At 32.9% G+C, this 23,634-nt stretch overlaps 2 protein-coding genes across 3 annotated transcripts in view; one reads left to right on the forward strand and one right to left on the reverse strand.

Moving 5' to 3' along the window:
- The window catches only part of LOC117212857 (zinc finger and BTB domain-containing protein 12-like), a 32,303-nt gene extending 21,801 nt beyond the window's left edge, over positions 1–10,502 (reverse strand). Inside the window, exon 1 of the mRNA XM_033457947.1 lies at positions 10,373–10,502. The gene's annotated coding sequence lies outside the window, so the exon portion shown is untranslated. The remainder of the gene's footprint in view (positions 1–10,372) is intronic.
- LOC117212856 (trafficking kinesin-binding protein milt) overlaps positions 1–23,634 on the forward strand; it is a 103,566-nt gene that overhangs the window by 10,345 nt on the left and 69,587 nt on the right. Inside the window, exons 2-3 of one of the 2 annotated variants that reach the window (XM_033457938.1) lie at positions 4,802–5,009; positions 23,178–23,282. In XM_033457938.1, coding sequence (XP_033313829.1) covers positions 4,802–5,009; positions 23,178–23,282 — 313 coding nt within the window. Of the gene's footprint in view, positions 1–4,801; positions 5,010–17,615; positions 17,634–23,177; positions 23,283–23,634 lie in introns of those variants that run through there. The other variant, XM_033457939.1, reaches the window with a different exon arrangement.

Here is a 23,634-nt window from a genome sequence, read left to right on the forward strand (position 1 = left end):
AGTATCTTTTTCACAGAATTAGCTTTAACTAAAGAAATTGCTGTATCTCAAACAATCGTCACTCGTTATTCAAACGTCTAAACGCACACATTGTGAGACGTTGCCACATCGGCTGCATCGCTTAGCTTCTGGAAGATTTCCACGTGAATCTGTGGTTTTCATTAGTATTCAAGTAAAAAACATCTGGACAGTTCTACAGAAATAGAAAAATTCACACTTGGATACAATTTTCTGCCAATTTTGGTACGATTCTTGGATATAGCTTTTCCATTTTCGAAGGAAAAGTAAAACTAAAATCCTTTCTTTTCCATCACTGTGTGATGACAACGCTTCGACTTTTATTAACAATTTCTCGATAACTATGTGATAAATCGATTTCAGATTTTACACGAGGGTCTCTTGCGCTCCAAATTGATTCTGCTCGAAATTTGAAATTTGAGGTTTAATCTTGAATTTTGAGGTTTACCTAAGAATTACCTTCAAATGTGTCCGAATATTAAAGTGAATAATCAGACGTATGTAGGTACCAGCTCACCGCAAGTACCGAAAAAGGCGCGAGTGCCCGGTATTACAGCAGATAGATGTAACTAGGATGCACGATACCCTATTGACTATTGTACAAAAGATTACAAAAGTGATTTTATAGCTATGTTTCGACAACTACGCAACAGGACTTATCTCATTAAGTAGTTAACGTTTGAATTGTCAATAACTGGTTAGTCATTAAAATAAAAGGTATCAGCAATTCTGAAGTGTTTTTTACCAAGATTGTCCGAAGAGGTGTGAAGGTCTAACAGTGGGAATTTCTGTCGTATGTACAGAACAATTGATTTATTATTGTCATGTGTCGTTTTGAAATTTCCATGCATGTCAGCGAACAGTTTGTTGCGTAATTACCATTACTTTACCATTTACGATAGTCTTCGACACTGACCACAAAAAGGATCAGCTGGGAGCAAATGATTTTTACTTCATTCGGTAGTACACATACACCTTTGGCTATTCGAGAATACAGTTCTTAATGCAGCACAATGTGGAACATTTTTTTTTAGGAAGAAGTGAAGATAAAACTTTTCTGAAAAGGGGTTTTTCTAAAAATGTTGCAGGAAATATTACAAATGAGAAAGAAGGTTCGTGTAGGTCTCATTCTGTTCATCTTGGAACATGCCATATTGCTGATTATGACAGAGATATGATACAATCCTTGATGCGGCAAACACAAAAGAAAAATAATGCTTCCAAAGTGGATCGGAAATATTGTTGAGATTTAACCATTTATTGAGCAGTCTGTAATTCTTTTAGAGACAAAAGTTTCGGCGTAATAGACATACGTATCAGTGACTATGAAAGTGACTTAAGTTAATTGCTTCTCATGCAGAAATTTTTGCATATTATTGTAACGTAGATTGTAACACGAAAAAAAAATAAAAATTCAACTTCTATTTAAGTTGTAGACTTACACAATTTTCATAATCATCGGCGCGTATGTAAGAAGATTTCCCTCTGCTTACGTTTTCATTGCCTGTCAAGTCGAAAGTTAGCTTTCGTCACATTCTCTCACCAAACGCGCCATTGTGCCGACGAGAGCTAGTAGTATGTGCAATATCCTGTAAAGATTTTAGAGCGACCAGGGCCATGTAGATCTTGAGATTTTACCTACGTCAGGTGATAAAAATACGTTTTGGTGGAAGACGCGTTTAACACGTTGAATGTCACGCCAGTTTTACAAGGCTTGGCTGTGGCGCCACGATAAATTTTTTATTATGCGATACATATAATGTTGAAATATTACCTGCGAGAGATACGTTACGGTGTATAATCATCATTAATGAATTTATCTCACTGGGGTCACTAGTGACCCCCATCGCGCTGTAGTGCAATTTCGCTCGATTCACTTATTTTTTGCGAATATCAATTATCTCACATTGTTTCTTCGCGTTGCTAAATAATTGTTCCATGTTGCTTCGTCCCGAGACCTACCACAAACCATAATCCATCCCTCGATCATACTTATTCGGACCCGCAATAATCCTAAACGACTGTCACAAGATTTAGCATCTGTTACTTTACTTTCAAGGCTCTTAATTGCCATCAAAGATCTTTCAAGTGGAAACGTTGCTTAGAGTTATTGTTCATTAAGGTAAAACACGGAAAAAGCGGGGTTTTTCATGTTCGACAGCCATTGATGGGGGGCGCACATGATAGATCTATATTTCATGTATAAATAAAACTATTTTTATATGTTTTATACTGCATTAATTTCGTCACACCATTGTAGTAACGATGGCAATAATACAAAATTTATAACTATTGACATTTGTTTAAATTATGTATTTCCACTAATCTTGGCGCGTGGGTCACCGGTGATCCACGTGACATTCAACGTGTTAAAGTTTTATATCAAATAAGTTCACTAAACTTGTGAAGATTAAATGCATCGAGTAACAGTTTCGGCTCTAGGGTTTCGTAACAGGATAGTACAAAAGATAGAAGTAGGTAAGCAACAAACTTGTTACGGTCAGGGACCCGAAATGGTCATTCACCGCTAGGGGTGTTGGATGTACATAAGTGGTTGTGCATTCTGATGACACAGTACTTGAAATTTCTCCTCCAAAATTTAATAGTACATTCTCAAATATATAGGCTACACGACCGTTGGACCGACACTGCTATGCATGGCCTGCGTTGCAGAAATACACCTGCACACGAGTCGTGTGGTACATTCAGTGTTGTAGCTAACACTCGTGTAGTGTTCGAACTAACTCTGTTACAAAGCGATATCTCTGTTACTTTTAACGATATTAAATATTAAATATTCGTTGTCGGTTCGGTCAAACTGTTACCCCATTTCGAGTTTGACTGTAGATATTCCCATTATGAATAACGATCCGACCTCAGTCTGATGCCAGTCTGGAAACGATTCCTGGAAAGAATATTGGTCCACTCTCGGTTCGATCTTGCATCGGCCAAATTACTATCCTATGATTTTGATTATGGATATTCACAGTATGAGTTCAACGTGTTCGATAATACTTAGCGCATTTGCGAATGGCCTGGGGTATATTCGTAACGATGACCTTAGGATAGGTTTAGGTATTAAAACAGTCGAAGAGGAAACAGAATGTCTTGCAAAGAAATATAAAAGCCGACTCGAAAGCAATGCAGATAGCTTAGCCAGAAACCTGTACATATTGAATTTAGCTCGAAGGTTGGGGAAAGCACATCCATCCAGAGGATCTGATCACGGCACAATAAGTCAGTGTTGCTAGGAACAGACGCAAACCCGGGTCTACTAATCGATAAAATTATACAATAATTTACTGAGTATTTAAAGAAACTAATTGTAAGTTAATTATAGGGTCAATAAAAAAGGAACACTATGATCGCTTCTTATTACTTACTCTTTAGTTCAATGGTATCTTTCTCATAGATAAATGGTATTTCATCTGAAGATCTATTGGACTTTAGGAATGTAAGAAAACTGAGAATTAGTTCATAAAAAATGATCAAAAATGATCTGTTATTAAGTAAAATCGCTGTTTGGTCCACTGTGCACCGTAACAACACTCGAAAAATCACGGGTTCACTGATGGTAAATCGAGAAACACGTTCATACCATCGGTTCATTTCTGAATCAGTTCGATCTCTCTGAACACAATAATGTAGTTGCGTGGGTTAATAAAACTTAACTGTGTTGAATCGACCACTGAATACAACTTTATAGATTTTCTGACTTGTGAGGGTTCTGTACCTGACACTCCTTGTCAATGGATCACTTAGTCGACCGTTGATTGAGCTAGTTGATCTTTGTACAAAGGAATTAAATAAAATTCCTCGCTCCCTGAAAATCTACCACCTTAAATCCACTGACCGTAAAGCATTGTTTCATAAAAGTATATTAGACACGTTGATGTAAGTAAACAGTAAATATGCTTTCATGCAGTGGTTATTGTAAAACCCTATGGTATAAATAGGTCCTGCAACTTCCGTGGTGGGGTTAGGTTAGTTTCAGATTTGAGGACAGAAAGTTTCTTGTATTGTCCACCAAACACAGGGCGCTGATGTCGAGTAGTCAACGATCTCAACAGAGTAACACGTGCAGAAAATAATCCAATGAATATTTTATAGCTTTTATAATACTTTATAAATGGGTATACACTATTTATCCATAAACAATTCTATTTATGATTAAACTTCGCTTTAGGAGACGAAACCTCCTGTCTCTTATTCAGGGCTTGTATATACCTGTATATATTATGTTGTAAAACAATATGCACGAAACAGCAGGGTTTTCGTCAAGCTTGGCTTTAACATTCAGTCAGTCAGTAGCTAAACGTGCGTTGAAGCTTCTAGTGAAACGACAGTTCTAGTGATTCAGGATGAAAGCGTCTTTCTCATTGCCTGACATTTTCTTAATGTTACAAAATGTATGTACACTTCGTAGTTTGAACACCGGCGTATCGTCACGTTTGAAGCAAAGTCCACACTATCAGACAATTTTCCATAGACGCGTGGCGCAGCCAATCAGAATCTATTTTTCTGCGGATTTTTCATGAAAGACAGATTTTAATTGGCTGCGACACGTATCTGTGGAAAATTGTCTGATAGTGTGGACTTAATAAGGTTATGTCTACGCCTCTTTGACATGACGCTTTCGTGGACAGTGGGTCTTAATCGACCTGTCTGTCACCGTTCTTAAAGAATTTCAAATTATTCGCTGTTTGTTGAATGTTATCGAAAATAAGCGACGTAATTATTTGTTATTTATTTTGTTTCTTCGCATGTGTGGTTGTTCGTGAAGGAAGGTGAGGCGATACCATTCGTCGCCACAGCGTCCAAGCTGGCCGCCGTGGAGGATGCGGCTCCCAAGGGGCCCGAGACTTCGATTCGATCGAAAGTCTCGCCTACAGCAAGGGCCGCCCTACAGGCTCTTCGGTCACCAAGGAACAGAATATCAGGCCCTCTTACTCCTCCTCCACCGATAACCAAGGATGTCGAAACCATCACCGGTGAGTGAGCAAATTCTCCTCGCAATTCCAACCAATTGCATTTTTCTCCAAATTTTCTTTACGCGTCATCTGGTAAGAGCTAATCCTTCTAACTTCTTCAAAAGACTAAAATCGTTTGGTCTGTTTGGTTTGTTTTAAAGGATGTAGGGACACTTTTGTGACCGACTGTACATACTTATCTTCGCTATCTCCATTTTTTTTTGTCTTTTTCTTTTCCCTCATTTTTCAGAACTTTAATAATTCTTTATCGGATGATCGTTTATCGATAAACATTGAATCCGCGTAGTGCTGTTTTTATGTTCTTTTATCGACGCTCACGTATTAACGATCTTAAGAAACTATTGTTTCAACGATATCTTCTTTTTCTTTTTACACAATCATTATCAATAATGCGCTATGATCAATGCGAGTAGCTGTTGTAGTAAGTACATAATGTTGCTTTTTGCTAGAAGGAATTATGCCCAATTGTTTTCAAGTTTCTTGTTAGTTGAAAAAATTGATAAAATTTGGGATGAAACTAAAATTAGGTAACCAACTTCTTTTTATTATTATTAAATGAATTGAAACTTGTTACTAATACACATGCGCGCGCGCACACACACACACACACCTTTTTCAATTCATTTAAACTACTATGTACCCTGCAGGATGAACCACCATTTTTTGGGTAGTTTCGATAGTAAGCCAGGAACATGTTTGAAACAAAAGGTAGTTTTTAGTCGGCACATTTGGGTATCAAGAATTTCTAAAAAATGTCTTTCAATGAAAAGTTAAGATTACCTGGACTTCGTTTAATGGCATCATATGTTTTGAGTAGTAGTTGACATCAAGATGAATTGAATGACCTGCTATACTATGACCTTGAGACGATCTTGAATTCAGAATACCACCTATAATTACTAGAGAATTGGGGAATTTATGCCAATTTATGTTTTTATAAGCACATACATATTGTTTTGCATAGCATGTGATGCATTCTATGCATCCTTTCATCTCTAAGTCCGATAATTATTGCACATTGGTAAAAACATTTACTGCAAGCATACACTTATTAGTAGTAGGAAGTTAGTATACAGCAGTGGTCTTAAACATACATAGTTATTGCTAAAGATGATGGCATTAAATATGGTGACTTATTAATATAAGGGATGCTGTCGTCTGTTGATATAGAAATACATATATGCTTGTAGTAGATATATTGTAACATCTATATAATATATACTTTCAGATTCAAGTTTCAAATGTTAAATATTACAATTTGGGAATAATCGTGTTAACACACAAAATATATTCGTAAAAGTATACTTGTAACAAGTTTCTGCAAGCATTTAAATACTTTTGTGAGCTACTGTACTTACATATATACTAACGCTCATAAATACTCGGACGCTTTAATATAGTGCATTAGTGCATCAATAACACGTGAACGTTAGTAAAATATATAAATTAATGAAAAAGTAATGATATGCGAGCAATACTTGCCATTCTTTTCTAAAGTCAACAAATAATACAATTTAATTATTTCTTCCAAATTTTATATTAAAATTTACACAATTCATCGACAGATCTACTGGTTTTAAATTTTAATCTTTATTGCTTGAATTAATCAGGATATAAGTTAAAAAAAAAATATTCTTTTACCTGATATGTGTTCAGGAAATTAAGTAGATAATTTGGAACAATAAATACGTAGCTCTGTTACTAATTAAATAATTATACAGAAAACGGTATACCTCGCTGATTTCAATGACCTTGAAATATGTTGTCAAGGTGGACATTCTGAACAACTACATGCACATATATATAAATAATATTAAATTGTAGGTAGTAACCCAATTTATTATTTATTTCATAAGTGACTCAGTCTTGTGTTTATATCTTCTAATTACATTATTCAATTGTACTTTGTAATTGCATTTTAATTGCAATTACGAATTGTAGTTATTTTGCATAATTGTATTATTGTATAATTTATGGAGTAATTCAATCGTTATTCTATACAACTTTAGCTTGAAAATACGTAAACAATTTCTTAGATAGTCAATTGTTCAATTAGTAATAACGTTTAATTGTACAACAAATTTTTAACGAAAAAGAGGTCCCCATTGTTTCTTAAATTCGATACGGTCATCTTTGTACATATTTTTAATAATATCTGCCACGGCTAGTACTAACAATTGTGCAGTTTCACCAAGCTTTTATCCTTTTCTCCATAATAAATTGCAAGCTGTCTTCTATCAAAACCTCTGCGTCATGCAGTGGCAATGCAATTTGGCATTCTTTCGTTTTCCTGACACGTTAAATTTGATCTAAATCTTGGCGTATTGATGTTAATTTTTTTCTACCCTTAATTATGCAAAATAATTACACAAAATAAATCTATTTCGCAGATCGAACCATTTTTAAGAATTGCCAAATCGTAGAACCTAAACAAAGTGTCCTGATATTATTAGTGTGACGTGAAGTAAAGACAATTTTCTACTAAAGATGTATTTTGCAAATTATTTCATTATTTATATAAAAATAATTTATATAAAAACTACTTATACGAAAAAATCACCTATAACTTTTTTATTAATAACCTATTCGTATTTTATATTAAACAATTCAAATTTATTGGTATTAATTTGTGGATATTAATATTACTTTCCTAATTTGTTAACGTTAAATAATTCCATTTAAAAATAATATCTGATACTATGATATTATGCTCCCTCGAATCTATCAGTATTCAACAATTGTACAATTAAACATTATTGTATGAACAACTTCTTGTTCACGTATTTTCAACAGAGATCCAAAATAACAGCCATTTTAAATATTTTTTGGAGAAATGACCGAGCAAAAATCAATTTCTATTTGAACGGAAGCCGGTTATCGACAAATCTCGACAAAACAATTAAATGAACAAAAAATATTAATTTTTTATTTTTCTGATTAGGAATAATTATTATGAATGATAATTCATGATGGAATTTCTTTTGGCTACCAGTAAACATTATTGATGACGAAAATTTGATTCTGATTGTTAGTGACCAATATAAATGATCTGAATGTTTTTTTTAATTATCACCAATCAATGTCTACGATAAAAATTTGACTATTGTCAGTTGTTATTAACATTACTTACTAATTAATATATTAATACAAGTGTTAATAAAAATATTGTACTACAATGTCTTTTATCGTATTCCTTGTTTCGTATATTTTCATATCGTGTTTTTTTTTAATAAAATATGTTTAAGCTTTAAAATGTATGTCTTTTTTATTTTGTCAATGAATATGTACTAATTATCGGTAATATTAATAGCAATTGACAATAGTCGAACGTAACTAAACAAAATTTTTATCGTGGGTACTGCTTGATGGTAACGAAAAATATTTTTCGTTATCGATAATGGTTATCGGTAACCAAAATACAATTCAGGTTATCGACAATGGTTATCGGTAACTAAAATTAAATTCCCGCGATCGATAATTATTGCCGGTTATCCAACAAACCTTTATCATTTGCAATGGTTATTCGTATTAAATATTTCTTTAATTAAAAATATTAACTCTTATACCATAACTTTTAAGATTTGTCTTATGACAATTATATTGTCTGATTTTCAACCTACAATAAATGATTCACATTTTTGGAAGAATAAATGACTAGGTACTTAAATCGTCCTCTGTTATACAAAGCAACAAAATACAGAGATACTGCTGTATCCGAATATCATGTAACTGTACACGCTTCGAATTCTAATCTGGCAACGCGTTTTATGATATAAATATATTCATAGTGCGTATCAATTCGGATACCGAATAATACGCCACATAGAACACACACCACCTACGGTAATACACTGTGTTCCGTTTAATCGGAGATCCTCAAGTATCTGGAAAAATACTAGTGATACGAAAAATGTTCCGGACAAAACTTATATAAGATCGAGGGTCACATATCTTGCAACGACCTTGAAACGTTGTGTAAACGCGACATTAAAATTCGTAAACGGATACCCCATGTTTTACTACGTATTCTCGTAGCCGACACCCAGATGTTTTCGAAACATTGCAAGATAAACAATTAAACTCTGGAAACAAATAATCTTTTAAACTCAACATATGAGAAATTCGATACGAGCAATTACATAAAGTAACCGAGTCTGAGAATTGATCGACTACTTTGGACACGTTAGAAAATCGCAATCTTGTGTTTCGGTAATACCGTGCCAGTAGCAGCGTTACGAGAAACGTCTTTATGCGCCGCGTGGTGTGCGTCGGTAACGTTAATGCCGGCGGCACATCGAATTTTAAAATTCATATCTCGCTAACGGGTGATGCAAACGACACGAGTGTCCAGTGTTTTGAAAACGTCTGTAAGTCAGCTATAAGAATATGTAACAAAAATGATGATTTTTGAATGAAAAATTTTACTGTCAATATTATTTTTTAATTTCAATATTATACTCAAATGTCAATATTTTATTTTAATGTTATATTTCAATGTTACCGGTTAAGTGTGTCCGCCTCGATACCATACAGCTTTTGTTCCGAACATCTTTTCGTATTTTTCCGAATATTTGAACGTTCCCGGTTACACAGAACGTACTGTATACAAGGTGTTTCTGGCATACAGAAACAGTGTAACTATAACTTCGTACCAAAAAAAGTTTGAGAAAAAATTTGCAAAGTTCCATTACGCTCATTTTTTTAACGGAAACTCGCTAATTTTTTATGGACCATTCGATGCATTTTTTATTTCTCAAGAAATATGAAGCTACTTCGCAAGATAAAGAAAGCGAAAACACAAGCATTCTACTTTGCGTTTCTCCTTGTTCCTCATATGCAAAGTTTCATTACAATATTTCTTAAACTAGCCATTTTTCGGCATCTGAATACATTTTTGTAGGAAATGACAAACGTATCAAACGGTGTACAGTAAAATATATAGCTTCATCCAAGAAAAAAAAAAAAAAAAAAGGAACAAGATACATAACCTTGAAATCTTTCAAACATCTCTGCTTTCGGAAAAGAAACACGTACCACATGACGCATTACTCGAAATCATTCAATCTTTGTTAACGAAATTTTTCTTCCTCGGTTAAAATTAATTTTCAATGAAGAAAAAATTAATCTTCTACCGTCTGAACGCTATGGCTTGTCCTATAGTTACCGGAAATGCTACTACGTAATACACGATTCGAATGCCGAATACGAATGAAAACTGGCGGACCAAATTTGCACGATAATTCACGTAAAGCACGCGTGACATCGTACAGTATACAAACGGATTTCTCATGGAAATTAGTCATTAGCACCTAATATCCTGGGTAATGGAAATCCGGTTAGCGACGCGTGTGTCAACCACTTACCTGCGTTCTCAATTACGAACAGTACAGATGCAACTTTACGAATGATGCAATGTTCACAAGTCACAGAATAAGTTAGAATTCGCGGAAGCGAATGTCACGGGTGCGACAATTAGTTTTCCGACAGATCCTTCGCGATCGTTTCCCGCGTAAACACTTTCAGCACTCTGATACAATCACTGAATTGATCCGAGCAGACGAAGTTTCCACGTTCGATGAGGAGTTCTCGGGTGCGATTCATGCATGAAAGAAGTGCTCTAATCTTCTTGAACTCAAAGAAGCAACTATCCCCTCTGTTCTCGAGAACGAGTATTTTATGGTGGTCTGCGAACCTCCATGGCAAACGACATTCACCGCCGGCAAATGATGATTACTTCTCTCGGTCATTATCATCATCATTATCGTTACGATCATCATCATCATTATCATCATCATCACCATCATCATTATCCTCATCATCATCGTCGTCATCATCATCATCATCATCATCATTGTTGCCGTTGTCATCGTCTACCACTTCTTCGTTATAGTCATCGTTCCATAGAGGCATTTCGACATCAAACTAGCATAAACGAATAATTTTCCTCGTTTAAGGAGAATAAACGAGATTTGCGAAGCTTCCTGTTTCCTGTAGAATATTCCTATAGAAAATCGGTAGAGCCATTGCAACTAAGTGAGAAATTCGTTTTCTAAATCAATAAAATAGGAAAATAATTCGAGTGAAATAACCGTAGCCAATTCGAAATCAATCGATATGAAATTAATTTACTGCTGTAAATTCACGGTTACCTGTTATCGGTAACGATAAACGTTTGCAACTTTTGAATACTATTGATCGATCGATAAAAATGTTTTTGTGATATTTTTATAATATTATTTATATATTTACATTTGGCGGGAAAAAGAAAGTTTAGAAAATAAAAAGTATAAAACGACATGGTAATTTTGCGAGATGAATTTATATGTAACTAGCAGACTGTGCATGTTTATGCAATTTCACGTTTTTATCGGGATTATTAAAGAAACTAAATGGAAATTTGTTTCGTCTATCGAATATCACAGTAGGTGTCGTTTTAAATATCGCGTATGTTCTTATATATTATACGCACTCCCGAGAATTTTGGGATCTTAAATTTCCTACAAAGACGCGTAAACATCCGCAGTCGACTAATAAGAGCAACAAACAAGTACAGCGTACGTATACTGCAGAGTAGATGATCGTTATCGATATGGCAGGAAATGTTCGGTAACAAAAGTTACTAAAATCCATAGTGTATCAATTTTAAGCTTCCTTTTATTTGCTATTGTACCTACATTTAACTATATATACGTATATACGTACGTCAAACGAACGGTGAGGACGATCCCTTGCGGAAAAATAGGAAAGAAATATAGAATATTATTTTTTCGTCTTTCTTTTAGATTTTTTCTCTTTTTTTTCTTTTTTAACGATCATTTATTTGGTATCAGTCTTTAGCTACATCAATGAGAATGAATGAGATCTCATTCTACTCTCTTTCTACTCGTTACTAATACGCAACCGGTATACAAATTATATAATACAAGTATATAATGATATATAATAAAATATAATACAAGTTTCGTATAGTGTGTGTTGCATGTGGTGTGTAATTGTGTTTGTAATTATACTAATATATAGTATTCGTGTACATGTTGCTGTTTAGTTTTGTTTTTTGTGTCAGTCTTATGGAGAAATACGTGATAATATACAGAGTGTCTCCGAAAGTATGGTACGAGCGGTCGGGTGGTGATTCTAGGTGGAAAAATAATAAAAAATAAGTCGAGAAAGGAGAATAACATTTTTTCGTTCGACGCTTCGTTTCCGAGAAAAATGAGTCTGAAAACCTATCAGGTTACCCGTGTATTTTAAATGCAAGTTTCGAATTACGAGATCTCTGTCTTTCCTCGCACCTATATTACTAAATATCATTCTCTATTACTATATATAGTCCTGGTAAACGTCCTGGTGTGTTTCTGCCATTGCCGTTATCTCCGTATCTTATCTCCGCGATATCGATTGTTACTTTCGCCATATTCTTTGTTTAATTTGAATGGTTTCATAAATAAGGACAAGATTCGTAATTTTTGAGGATCATTTTATCAACGTGGAAGCAAATGCACGGAGTGCGTGCGGAAACAAGCGAAAAATGTGAAATGAAGTGGTTTCGTTTAAGGCTTCATTCCGAAGAAAATAGAGTATGAACACGTTTAATTAAGAACTGGGCTAGCGCACGTCTACCATCAAGCTTTTGATTTATTTTCCTCGGAAACGAAGCGTCTGGTGCAAAAACTTCATTCTACATTTTCGACTTATTTTCGCGCGTACAACAACTTCCTACCGGTTATTTGTTCCTGTCCAATCCGCCATTAGCCACGTTCAATTATACTTGATTATACATAAATTTGCAAACTGGATCTTCTCGAAAATGAAGCTTCGTATAAAACACGTCGTTCCATATCTTCGACTTATTTTTTCATATGGATTTACCTGCTATTGGTTTGTGCGCCAGTTCCATGACACCCTATATAACACATACAGTATGTAATATACCGTGTTGTGAATAATTATAGCATCAAACATGTTTTTCGCGTTATTTCTTGAAAATTAAAAAAAAAAAAAAATCGTGTGCGGATATGGGCGTCGTAGTTAAGAGAAATTGTTTTCGTAAGTAGTAAAATGTAAATAGTAAATTAAAGGATATCGGGAGATGTTACGTGACAAATTATTGCCTTTGATAACCAAAATAGAAAACGAAAAAACAATTTTTGAAATAAACGACGCTGCCATTCGTATAGCCGCGAGTATAAAAAAAAAGTGGCTTCGAGATTTCTGAATAGAATTATTCCCATGGCCAGCATCGATTCCTCATCTGAACGTTATCGACAACCTGTGTGGAATTCTAGCGAGAGAAGTTTACGATCAGGAGAAGTAGCTATAAAAAATATTGTTGAACTTAAAAAAACGAATAAAATCCGCGTGCACGAGGAATTTATTCAAAACGAAACATCATATAAGTTAGTGGATGGCGCACCTAACAAATTAATAGAAACAATCAAAAATAAAGGAATAAAATAAAAACAAAAAAAAAAAATAAGAAAAAATATCGAATGAGGACGTAAGAAAATTTATATTGAGTTTATATTTCTTTCACAATCAAAAACACAATTTCCAGAGAAAATTTCATTTTTACCGGATTTGAAAAAAAGAACGTTTTTTGTTTTTGTTTTTTATTATAACATAAAATTATATAAATTTGTTTTGTCAAAATAGTTTCGTCAACGTTTGTTTTAATATTATGAACGATAGGATTGAGTTTCTAATTATTCAGTGCACTGTATGCCTACATTAAACTGTTTCTCCAATTGTTTCCGCTTTTGTGTAGTTTCTACAACCGCTGCTTAACTTACCATTATTGTTACTCAGTCAATGTGCAATATGTCCTTTATCTGTATTGTCTTGTATATTTACGTGGAAAGGGAAAATTGTGCTGAGAAATCCTTCTTCATCTTTAATTTTACACTTTTTTTCTTTTTCTCTACCTGTTTGTGTATGCTGCTTACATATTATATGTTATGAGGTGTCATAATCCTGTCAGCTAAATAATTAATGAAGCTAAACGTTTAGTTCCTCTTAGTTATTTTATTTTGCTACTTGTACAATACATATTATACAATTTATTGTGAATTGCTAATTATTGTATAATGCTGAACATTTTGTTCTTAGTTATTTTACTTTCTTACTTGTACAATATATACTATACAAGGTAATAATATTACATATAATATGTATTATATATATCACTGTGTATAATGTATATTGTACAAGTACATGTACTGTACAATACATATTATACAATTTATTGTGAATTGCTAATTATTGTATAATGCTGAACATTTTGTTCTTAGTTATTTTACTTTGTTACTTGTACAATATATACTATACAAAGTAATAATATTACATATAATATGTATTATATATATCACTGTGTATAATGTATATTGTACAAGTACATTGTACTGTACAATACATGTTATGCAATTTATTGTATATTGTACAATATTATTCTATATATATTTATATATATTTATGTCAAACTGGAGAGAAATGTCTAATCTAAATATGACATTTAAACTATAGCTTGGAACAATGTTCAGGACAACTAGAACAATCTACAGCAATTTTTAAATATTCCATTATAAAAAAATGGTCTGATTAATAATTCACTTTTTTGACGTTGTTCCTGTAATCTTTAGAAACAGATGATTATTTCTTTGGAGCAAACGTGTGGAGCAATTTGGAACAACAATAAAAAGTTTAAAATGTAAAAAATTGGAGGCTAACTTGATACAGACCACTTAAACTAAAATATCAATCCACAAAAGCTACAGAAAATTTCAAACAATACCAATTATTCTATCAATTATTAAATAAACCGTCAAAAAATATCGTATTGGGTTGAACAGAAAGTTCATTGCGTTTCTCGTAGCCAGATGAACCTAACCTTAAACAATGGCTGTTAACCTCGATTTAATTTAATTGTAACCAAGTATCATACATGATCAGTTAGCAGTAGGCTGTAGAGTGGAAAACAAACATTTTCGGAAGTACTTGTTTCTTGTTGACCTGGCACAAGTTCAAGCATGATTCACCAAGGCAACGTAAGAGTTTAAAGAATGGTTGTCAACCTCGATTTAATTGCTCTAATCTGATCTATCGATGATCAGTTAACAGTTAACTGTAAAGTGTAAAACAAACATTTTCCCAAATATTTGTTTCTCGTTGGCGTGGCACCAGCTCAAACATGGTTCACCACATAAGTTCACAACATAAGACTACACATGTCAAACGTCACGTAACAAATATCCGTGCAACTTAAATAGGATGTTCTGCCCCATCTACCATATTCTCGCGATCTTCCACGCCACGCTATTACTCATTGCGCTCGTTACAAAACTAGCTCGACGATTAGAACTCGTCTGTTTTGGGGAACCGAGCGATTATACGCCAATAGAATAACGACATCACCACAAGCATAACGAAAAGTCATCGAAAGGTTAAACGCGTGCGTCGATGGTAAACAATAGACGTAGGGGTAACAAGATATGCTTCGGTTTGGCCGTAAAAACGAAACGATCTTACCGTTCAACCCGATAACACAACGAGAAGAAAGAAGCTACAGCCAATGGAAATAAAACTACTTTATTTATTTATTTATTTCAATTAAAATCTCCACACATTTGCTTCATTGCGAGTTGTAATAAAAATACTATAAATAAATAAATTGCTTCAAAATAATATTGTCAATGGTATCGATCGTCTGTAATTTTCTCTATCAGGCAAAGCTTTAGATTTAACGCGACCGTGATAGTACTGACATATTTGCTTCGCACATATCCGCCATACTTGATAAGTGTAGTTTCTGGTTTTCGATGTAGCTGGAACATTTAAATTCGCCCACTGACGTAAGTTATGACGACCATTCACCTAAGCAGTGCTCCAAGCATTTGAAGCAGGTGTACGGTGTTTCGAATCAGCTGACGAGATAATTTTACGATTCTGACGGTGATGCCGAAATAACTAACGTACTTCGTTGCGTGGCTCTAAAAATAACCGACCTATAAAGGGTCGGTCATTTTACGCTCTCCTACTTTAGCGTTCATTTGTCTAATGCTGAATATAATACCGATAAAGTAGATTACGGATCTTTATGCAAGGTAATGTTTTCACGAGCACGATTAAAATGGTGGAACCCAGGCTGATATTTCATTTTCCTGTATATATTTAAGTATAAGAATATTATACTTAATATTTATATTTAAGTATAAGAAGTGCTATGTTGTAATGTTATTTGGATGTTCTGTCTGTTTTTGCAATGTTGCGTGCGTTTTATGTATTTTGGTATTTTTAAACTTTTCATAAGATTCCATCGATAACAAGCTGGTAAATTAATTAACGTGGACCGATTCGAATATTTTCACAATTTTCTATGTTGATCGATCTATCGCGTAGATGTGTTGGAAAACAAGGAAAAGATGTTACGAAAGATTCGCAGAATCGAATTTTCCCAGAACAGTGTTCTGTTATTTAGCTCGTAAACTTCATTAGAATTAAATGAAAATTAATTGAACATTACAAAAATTCGTAACATTGAAACGAAACGAAAAATATACGAGTCGCTGTAGGAATAGTTATTTGCAAAAATTATATTTATCCCGTGGGAACGTCATCGGTTCTAGAGCCTAAAAATTCGTCGACCCGATTCGGGAGGTTTTTATCTTAGCCGGTAAATTTCGGTAAATTCGACCGTTGGCAAAATGGAATTACTGCGAGGTGCGAGATAATAAAAAAATAATGATAGCGAGTAAAATTTATAGAAATCGATGTTTTTCGATCAACCTATTCAGGGTTCCTAAAGAAACAAGATTGGCCACGAGCCAATAGATTTGTGCTATTTTGTTCGGTCTGTTCGAGCACTAAGTTCTCACTCGACTCGCGAATCCGTCTGATCGTTTCCTTCACTCTGCAGAATTTCAATTTCACCAATTCTACTTTTTAATAAGAACTCGTTGCAAATTTAACTATTGGTGATATCATAAATTTTGTGAGAAATTTTAATGTTATATTTTTCGACTAGAAGAAGTGTCCTGTGAAATTATAAATAACAATTACCGTATAAATAAATTAGAGATATGACATAAAAGACGTGTGCTCATCGCCTCTTTCAATGCAGCATAATGTCATTTGAACGTTCGTAACGTTATATCGACTGCGAAAAGTCAATTACATTGACATTACGAACATCTGTTGGTCATTTTTCTCGGTTTCTCCTTCATTTTCTTCCTTTTTGCACTTCTTGATACCGAAAAATAAGGTTGTAAACTCATTCGGTATTGTAAAGCTTTTTATTTAGTGTTTACGTAGTCATGCACTTTATGTGCCAAATATAAAGCATATCTAACAGGTTGTAATATATACATAAAAAGAAATTAAAGCTAGATATCCACTGACGATAAATACATGTGGATAAGTGAACAGTAATATTACACGAGTGAAAAAATATTCTAAACATAATTAAGCATTGAAGTGATTGTGTTCAGAAAGATAGAGCGGTTCGTGTCTAAAATGAGTTAGAATTAAGGATTATGTACTTAAGAAGTGCTGAGTCTAGTCGGCCCAGTGGCCCTGCGAGACTTAAAAAAATCCTGGAAAAGAAGGAAAGCATTCTTAACAAATGGAGAAACGGTACGATTCTTTACCAGGCAGTCTTTCCACTTTCTAATTTACGTTCAAACCGTATTGTTGTATTCAGTTCTGAGCTGCGTATTTTGTTTCGTTAAATCTCGAATGTCTTCGTTGTTCGGTTCACGATTATCTATGTACATAATGTGAATAGAGCTTTGTTATCGACAGAGACCGACTTTGTGTTTTGCTTTGTATTGTGTTCACGCTACTAGGTGGCAGCACCGGCAACATTACATAAACCTATACGGTTTTCAAAAGTCAGAGTATTTTACGACTTAAACGCTTATTTTCGTTTGCCGGGAAATGAAGAGCTTCCCTTCGATTATATAATTTTGTATCTTTAAATAATTTTCCTTGAGAAATAACACTTAAAATACTTTTCAACAAATAGGAAACGAATACGAGAATTCTAGCTATGTATGACTCTTACGTGGCATGACGTTGATTTGATATTTAAAGTACGATAGATAAACGAATACGTATTTACATATGTAAAATTTGCAATTGATTGTTATTGATAAATCACGTATATATAATTTTTCTGAAATTATTGAAAATATAAGTTCAATAAGTTTTTTCTTTTTTTATTCATTTGACGGTATTCACGATTAATTCCTCGAGGGAAATATTTAATAAGTGTAACGTATATATTAAAATCAGTTTTTCATATATAATCAAATTTGTACACATTGCCTAGAAATGGGAAGCGATGCCATATTTGATATATCGTAGTATATGTATTAGTAAATCTGAAAAAAAAAATGCAATTTGACATTTATTACAATTAATTAACGTAAGTCATGTTTATGCGTATAGCGTCTGCATTAGCAATTAGTAAAGCATCTTGTAGAAAGTTGTACACTTATACCAGCGTTGCAATCTTTTTGGAATATGTACTTAAATATCTTATAAATATGTATACCAAAGTATCTCTGGAAATATGTAAAAACGTTTGCGAATAGGAATAATTCTAACTTTACAATTCCTCGCATTTAGCTTCGCTAGAGGAAATGAAAAGTAATTAATAACTTCTTTTACGTAGAAATGTGTGGTAATAGGTTATGTTCATGAAAATATATACAAGGTGTCTCATTTTTATCCCGCCAAATTTTATGATCAAAAATAAGAATAACTGTTATACAAAGGTAAGATCGTAAACGTTTTATCACAAAGTGACAACAACAATACGAAAATTATAAGTGACTGGATTCTCGTTCGATCGATTGATCATGTTTATTGAAGTTGTTGTTCTAATAAATACAAAATTTACATCCGTTTCCATGCAGAATCAGACAGATATAATTTCGATATTGTTGTTATAACTTTGTAAGAAAACATTTATGATCCTATGCTTATATAACACACCTTTTTTATTTTTAATTATACAACATTCTTTTTTAATATCCATTTTACGTTTACAACTGGCTCTGTTGAGCCAACCAGCAGATAACCGTACAATATAATATACAACATAATAAGCAAACAAAAATAATATTTACGCATACAAAAACCTATTTGATCATACTATTAATTTTGATAAGAAAATTATTATGTTACTAATTTATGACGACACATTCGATCGATTGTTAAAAGAAATAAATCGAAATTTTCAAAAAGTGGATCAGAATTTTGCGTCGAATCGTACTTTACGATGGTATATCAATCGCAACGAGTTTTCAAGCTGAGCTGACAATTCGTTTCTGAGAGATACGGCAGGTGATAAATATGAAAATTCATTAACGCGACAGCTCATACGTTTCGACGTACGTTTATGTCAGTCTGGTAATTAACAAGATTATTGCCAGAGGTTTTGCCGATTGCTTACAACGAATTTGAACTTAGGTTTACAAAATTCATATGACCGATTCAATATAGCGGGTGATATATTTAAAAAAAAACACCTGCTACAGGGTTATTTATTTTTCTTGATTTTGTTCCTTGGAAATGACGATGGATACGTTACGTATATGAGCATTGGGTATGTACATGAATCACATAATATTGCCATATCCAAGGAACCGTACAATTGGTATAGTGTGACTGCAATAGCCAACAGTCGGAAAGTTATCACTTTAGCGTGTGTAGTAATATTCTGCGATTAATTTTCGTCTGGTTTTAACTTTACCGACAAGTATCATTTTCAAACAAGCTGTTTCAAACAAGCTTTCCGTTATAATAAAATAAATCATTATTAAAATAGCAAGTAATTATTATAACTAGAGTAATTACTATTAAAATTATTATTGTTATTAAATATTGCTTTAAGTTTGAAAACTCCCTTTATAACTTTTTAACATCAGAGTTCTTTGAATGAAAGTTTTATGAATGTTAGGACATTTTTTGGCATATTATTTGGATCGCTATGTTGAATCGGTCATTGTGAATTTTGAAAATCTAAGTTCGAGTTCGTTGTTAGCAATCGGCTAAAGGTCTGGCAACAATTTCTTAAATATAGAAGTCTGTAGGTTGAAGCGTATGATCAGCTGATGTGGTTAGTGAATTTTCATGTTTTTAACTTCCTGTGTTTGACAAATTAATAGTCAACTCAACTTGACAATTTCATTTCATCATTAGGCACTATGTTCCATCCCAAAATCGTGAGACTAAAAACGTGTAATTTTTTGGTCACCCTTTATCGGAAATGTAGAAATTTTCATTAACTTGAAATTTGAAAATGTCCAACTCATTTGAAATTTGAAAATGTTCAAGCTTATTTGAAATTTGAAAATGCTCCAGTTTATTTGAAAGTTGAAAATGTTCAAGATTATTTAAAATTTGAAAGTGCTCAAACTTGCTTGATATTCGAAAATGTTCCAGCTTATTTGAAACTTGAAAACGCTCAAACTTACTTGAAACTTGAAAGCGCTCAAACTCGCTTGAAATTTGAAAATGTTCACACTTATTTGGAACTTGAAAACGCTCAAACTTACTTGAAATTTGAAAATGTTCCAGCGTATTTAAAATTTGAAAATGTTCAAGCATCTGAGAAATTTGAAGACGATCAGACGTATTTGAGATTTGAAAATGCTCAAACTTACTTGAAATTTGAAAATGTTCCAGCTTATTTGAAATTTGATTGTGTTCAAGCTTACTTAAAATTTGAAAATGCTCAAACTTACTTGAAATTTGAGAATGCTCAAACTTACTTGAAACTTGAAAGCGCTCAAACTCACTTGAAATTTGAAAGCGCTCAAACTTACTTGAAACTTGAAAGTGCTCAAAGTTACTTGAAACTCGAAAGCGCTCAAATTCACTTGAAATTTGAAAATGTTCAAACTTACTTGAAATTTGCAAATGTTCAGACTTATTTGAAACTTGAAAATGTTGAAGCATCTGTGAAATTTGACGTATTTGAGATTTTAAAATGCTCAAACTTACTTGAAATTTGAAAATGTTCCAGCTTATTTGAAACTTGATTGTGTTCAAGCTTACTTGAAATTTGAAAGTGCTCAAACTTACTTAAAATTTGAAAATGCTCAAACTTACTTGAAACTTGAAATGTTCAAACTTGTTCGAAACTTGAAAATGTTCAAACTTGTTCGAAACTTGAAAATGTTCAAACTTGTTCGAAATATGAAAATATTCAAACTACTTGAAACTTGAAAATGTTCAAACTTGTTCGAAATATGAAAATATTCAAACTACTTGAAACTTGAAAACGCTCAAACTTATTTGAAATTTGAAAATGTTCAAACTTACTTGAAACTTGAAAACGCTCAAACTTACTTGAAATTTGCAAATGTTCAAACTTATTTGAAACTTGAAAACGCTCGACCTTACTTGAGATTTAAAAATGTTCAAACTTACTCGAAATTTGAAAATGTTCCAGCTTATTTGAAATTTGAAAATGTTCAAGCTTATTCGATATTCGAAAATTTTCAGATTCATTTGAAATTTAAAAATTTGCTTCGATATTGTTTGATATTGTACAAAGAAATATAACATAGCTAAACTTAAATAATCACAATTACATGAACTTAAATCATAGAAGAAAAATGTTTCTTTTCTACCAAGAAGTCTCTGCACCTAACTTTCTCTTAAATTCACTTCATTTCTTCCAAATTATCAACAAATACATATTTAGAGTAGTTCGATTATTCAAACGTATCATCTAATTATAATGCCAATTTAAAAGCAAAAATTTCATAGAAACAGTATTAAAAAATGTTTTTCTATTCTAATTGCTAAACCGTATTGAAAAATAATGTTGCTTTATATACGAATAAAAAATCGCTGAAGAAATCGTGCGCTCTATTAAATGCGTGCATTATTACCAGCAAGCATGATTGCCTATCAGATTGAGTGTTGGTATAAGTGGTTTTGTATTTCTAGTTAATTTAGCTTGACAGTATGCAGTAGAATCGATTACATCAGTGTTTCTCATAGTGATCGTTAGACAATGAGAATTGTTCTATTACAACGCAATTTGATTTCTTTCGCCATATATATCACATGCTTTCAATTTAACGAACTTGGATAATTTAGTAATTAATAAACTTCACTGCTGACGATTAAGATAATTAACTACGATAATGTTCCCCCTTTTTTCTTTTCTTTCTTTTTTTTTTTTCCTTTTTTTCTTTTCTTTATCGCATGATAATCTCAAACAATCTGATGGAATAATTCATAACAAGACAAATTTGAGAACACTTTTTCGAGTAATGGCACACCAATTAAGTGTAGCTTGTTAGATCTTGTCGTATTAAATCAGCATATTAGACCCTGTCTTTGTAAGCATACGTATCACGGTTCGATGATCCCGCTATGAGAAATTAAAAGGATCGTATAGAAAATACATACTTTCCAGCTGCATTGTCGTAATTACTTTTCGAGAGAAAATTCCATGCAATTGATTTCATAAACGCATTGTAAAACACGTGTAAAACGTCTGAGACTTCCAAGCAGATGTGCATTGCAGAAGCTGTAGAAAATAATTTCGTTTGCAGCTAATCTTACACGTGAAAATCTCCCAAGCTTATACGAACTTATAGAGTATATTATATTTTATTTGTAATAATAGATACGTAGAAATTGTTAAATTATATTGTTCTATATCGTTTCAAATGTTAAGCGACAATTAATTATTCAGCTTTATCAGAGACATGCACGTAACGTATTGGATGACTGAGGATCGTAGTGGTGTAAGTGAATTCACTGGTTTCTTCGTAAAATAGCGTGCAACGTTCATTGTTACCAGAAATTTATCGTACGTTCTCAGAGCACGAAAACGTATCGTGGAAGAAAGTAAAACTGTAACATCGTTAATTACGAGGAGACGATGTTTGTAGGATTTGAAATGCTAAATTCTAATTGTCAGAATCTCTTGACTTACACTGCCATGATTTTTAACGCTCCAATGATACGCGCGTCTGTGATAGGGAAAGCAAATTGCTATAAATAAGGTGTACAGTAAGTTAGAGGTAAAATTTTCGGATTTCTTACAATTCAATTGGTTGTTTAATATAAATGTTAAGTACAACTGTTAAAAGTGATTTGATCGAGTGATAAGAGTAAAATATAATTACGAAATTAACTGTATTGTAGAGGTATGCAGTGGAGCTGAACTGCCAGAAGTTGAGATCATCAGTTTGCTAGAAGAACAGATACCTCGATACCGCCTGCGAGCCGATACTCTCACTCAATTTCAAGGTAAATATGAACACATTATATATAAATATAATTCATAGCACATAAATATAATTTATCATATTAAATGTAAATATAAGTACATAAAGAAAAATGGAAGTACAATCCAGTATCCTAATTTAGTCAGCAGATGAGTAAATCTGTTTTTATCATTATCATTCTGTATTTCAAAATCATCAAAATGAGAAAGGACACGGTATAAAGCAAATGTAATGCATCCTTTGAATTATTATAAATTATTGAATTAATTAAATTCAAATCAAAATTGAATGTGATTTAATTAAATGAATTTAATTATTTGTGGATTCTACATCTTCTTTACTGGTGAAACAAATTTTGTTAATATTGGCTTCAA

The sequence above is a fragment of the Bombus bifarius genome, unplaced genomic scaffold, assembly GCF_011952205.1.
Source record: "Bombus bifarius isolate JDL3187 unplaced genomic scaffold, Bbif_JDL3187 scf7180000008401, whole genome shotgun sequence".
NCBI classification, from domain to species: Eukaryota; Metazoa; Arthropoda; class Insecta; order Hymenoptera; family Apidae; genus Bombus; species Bombus bifarius.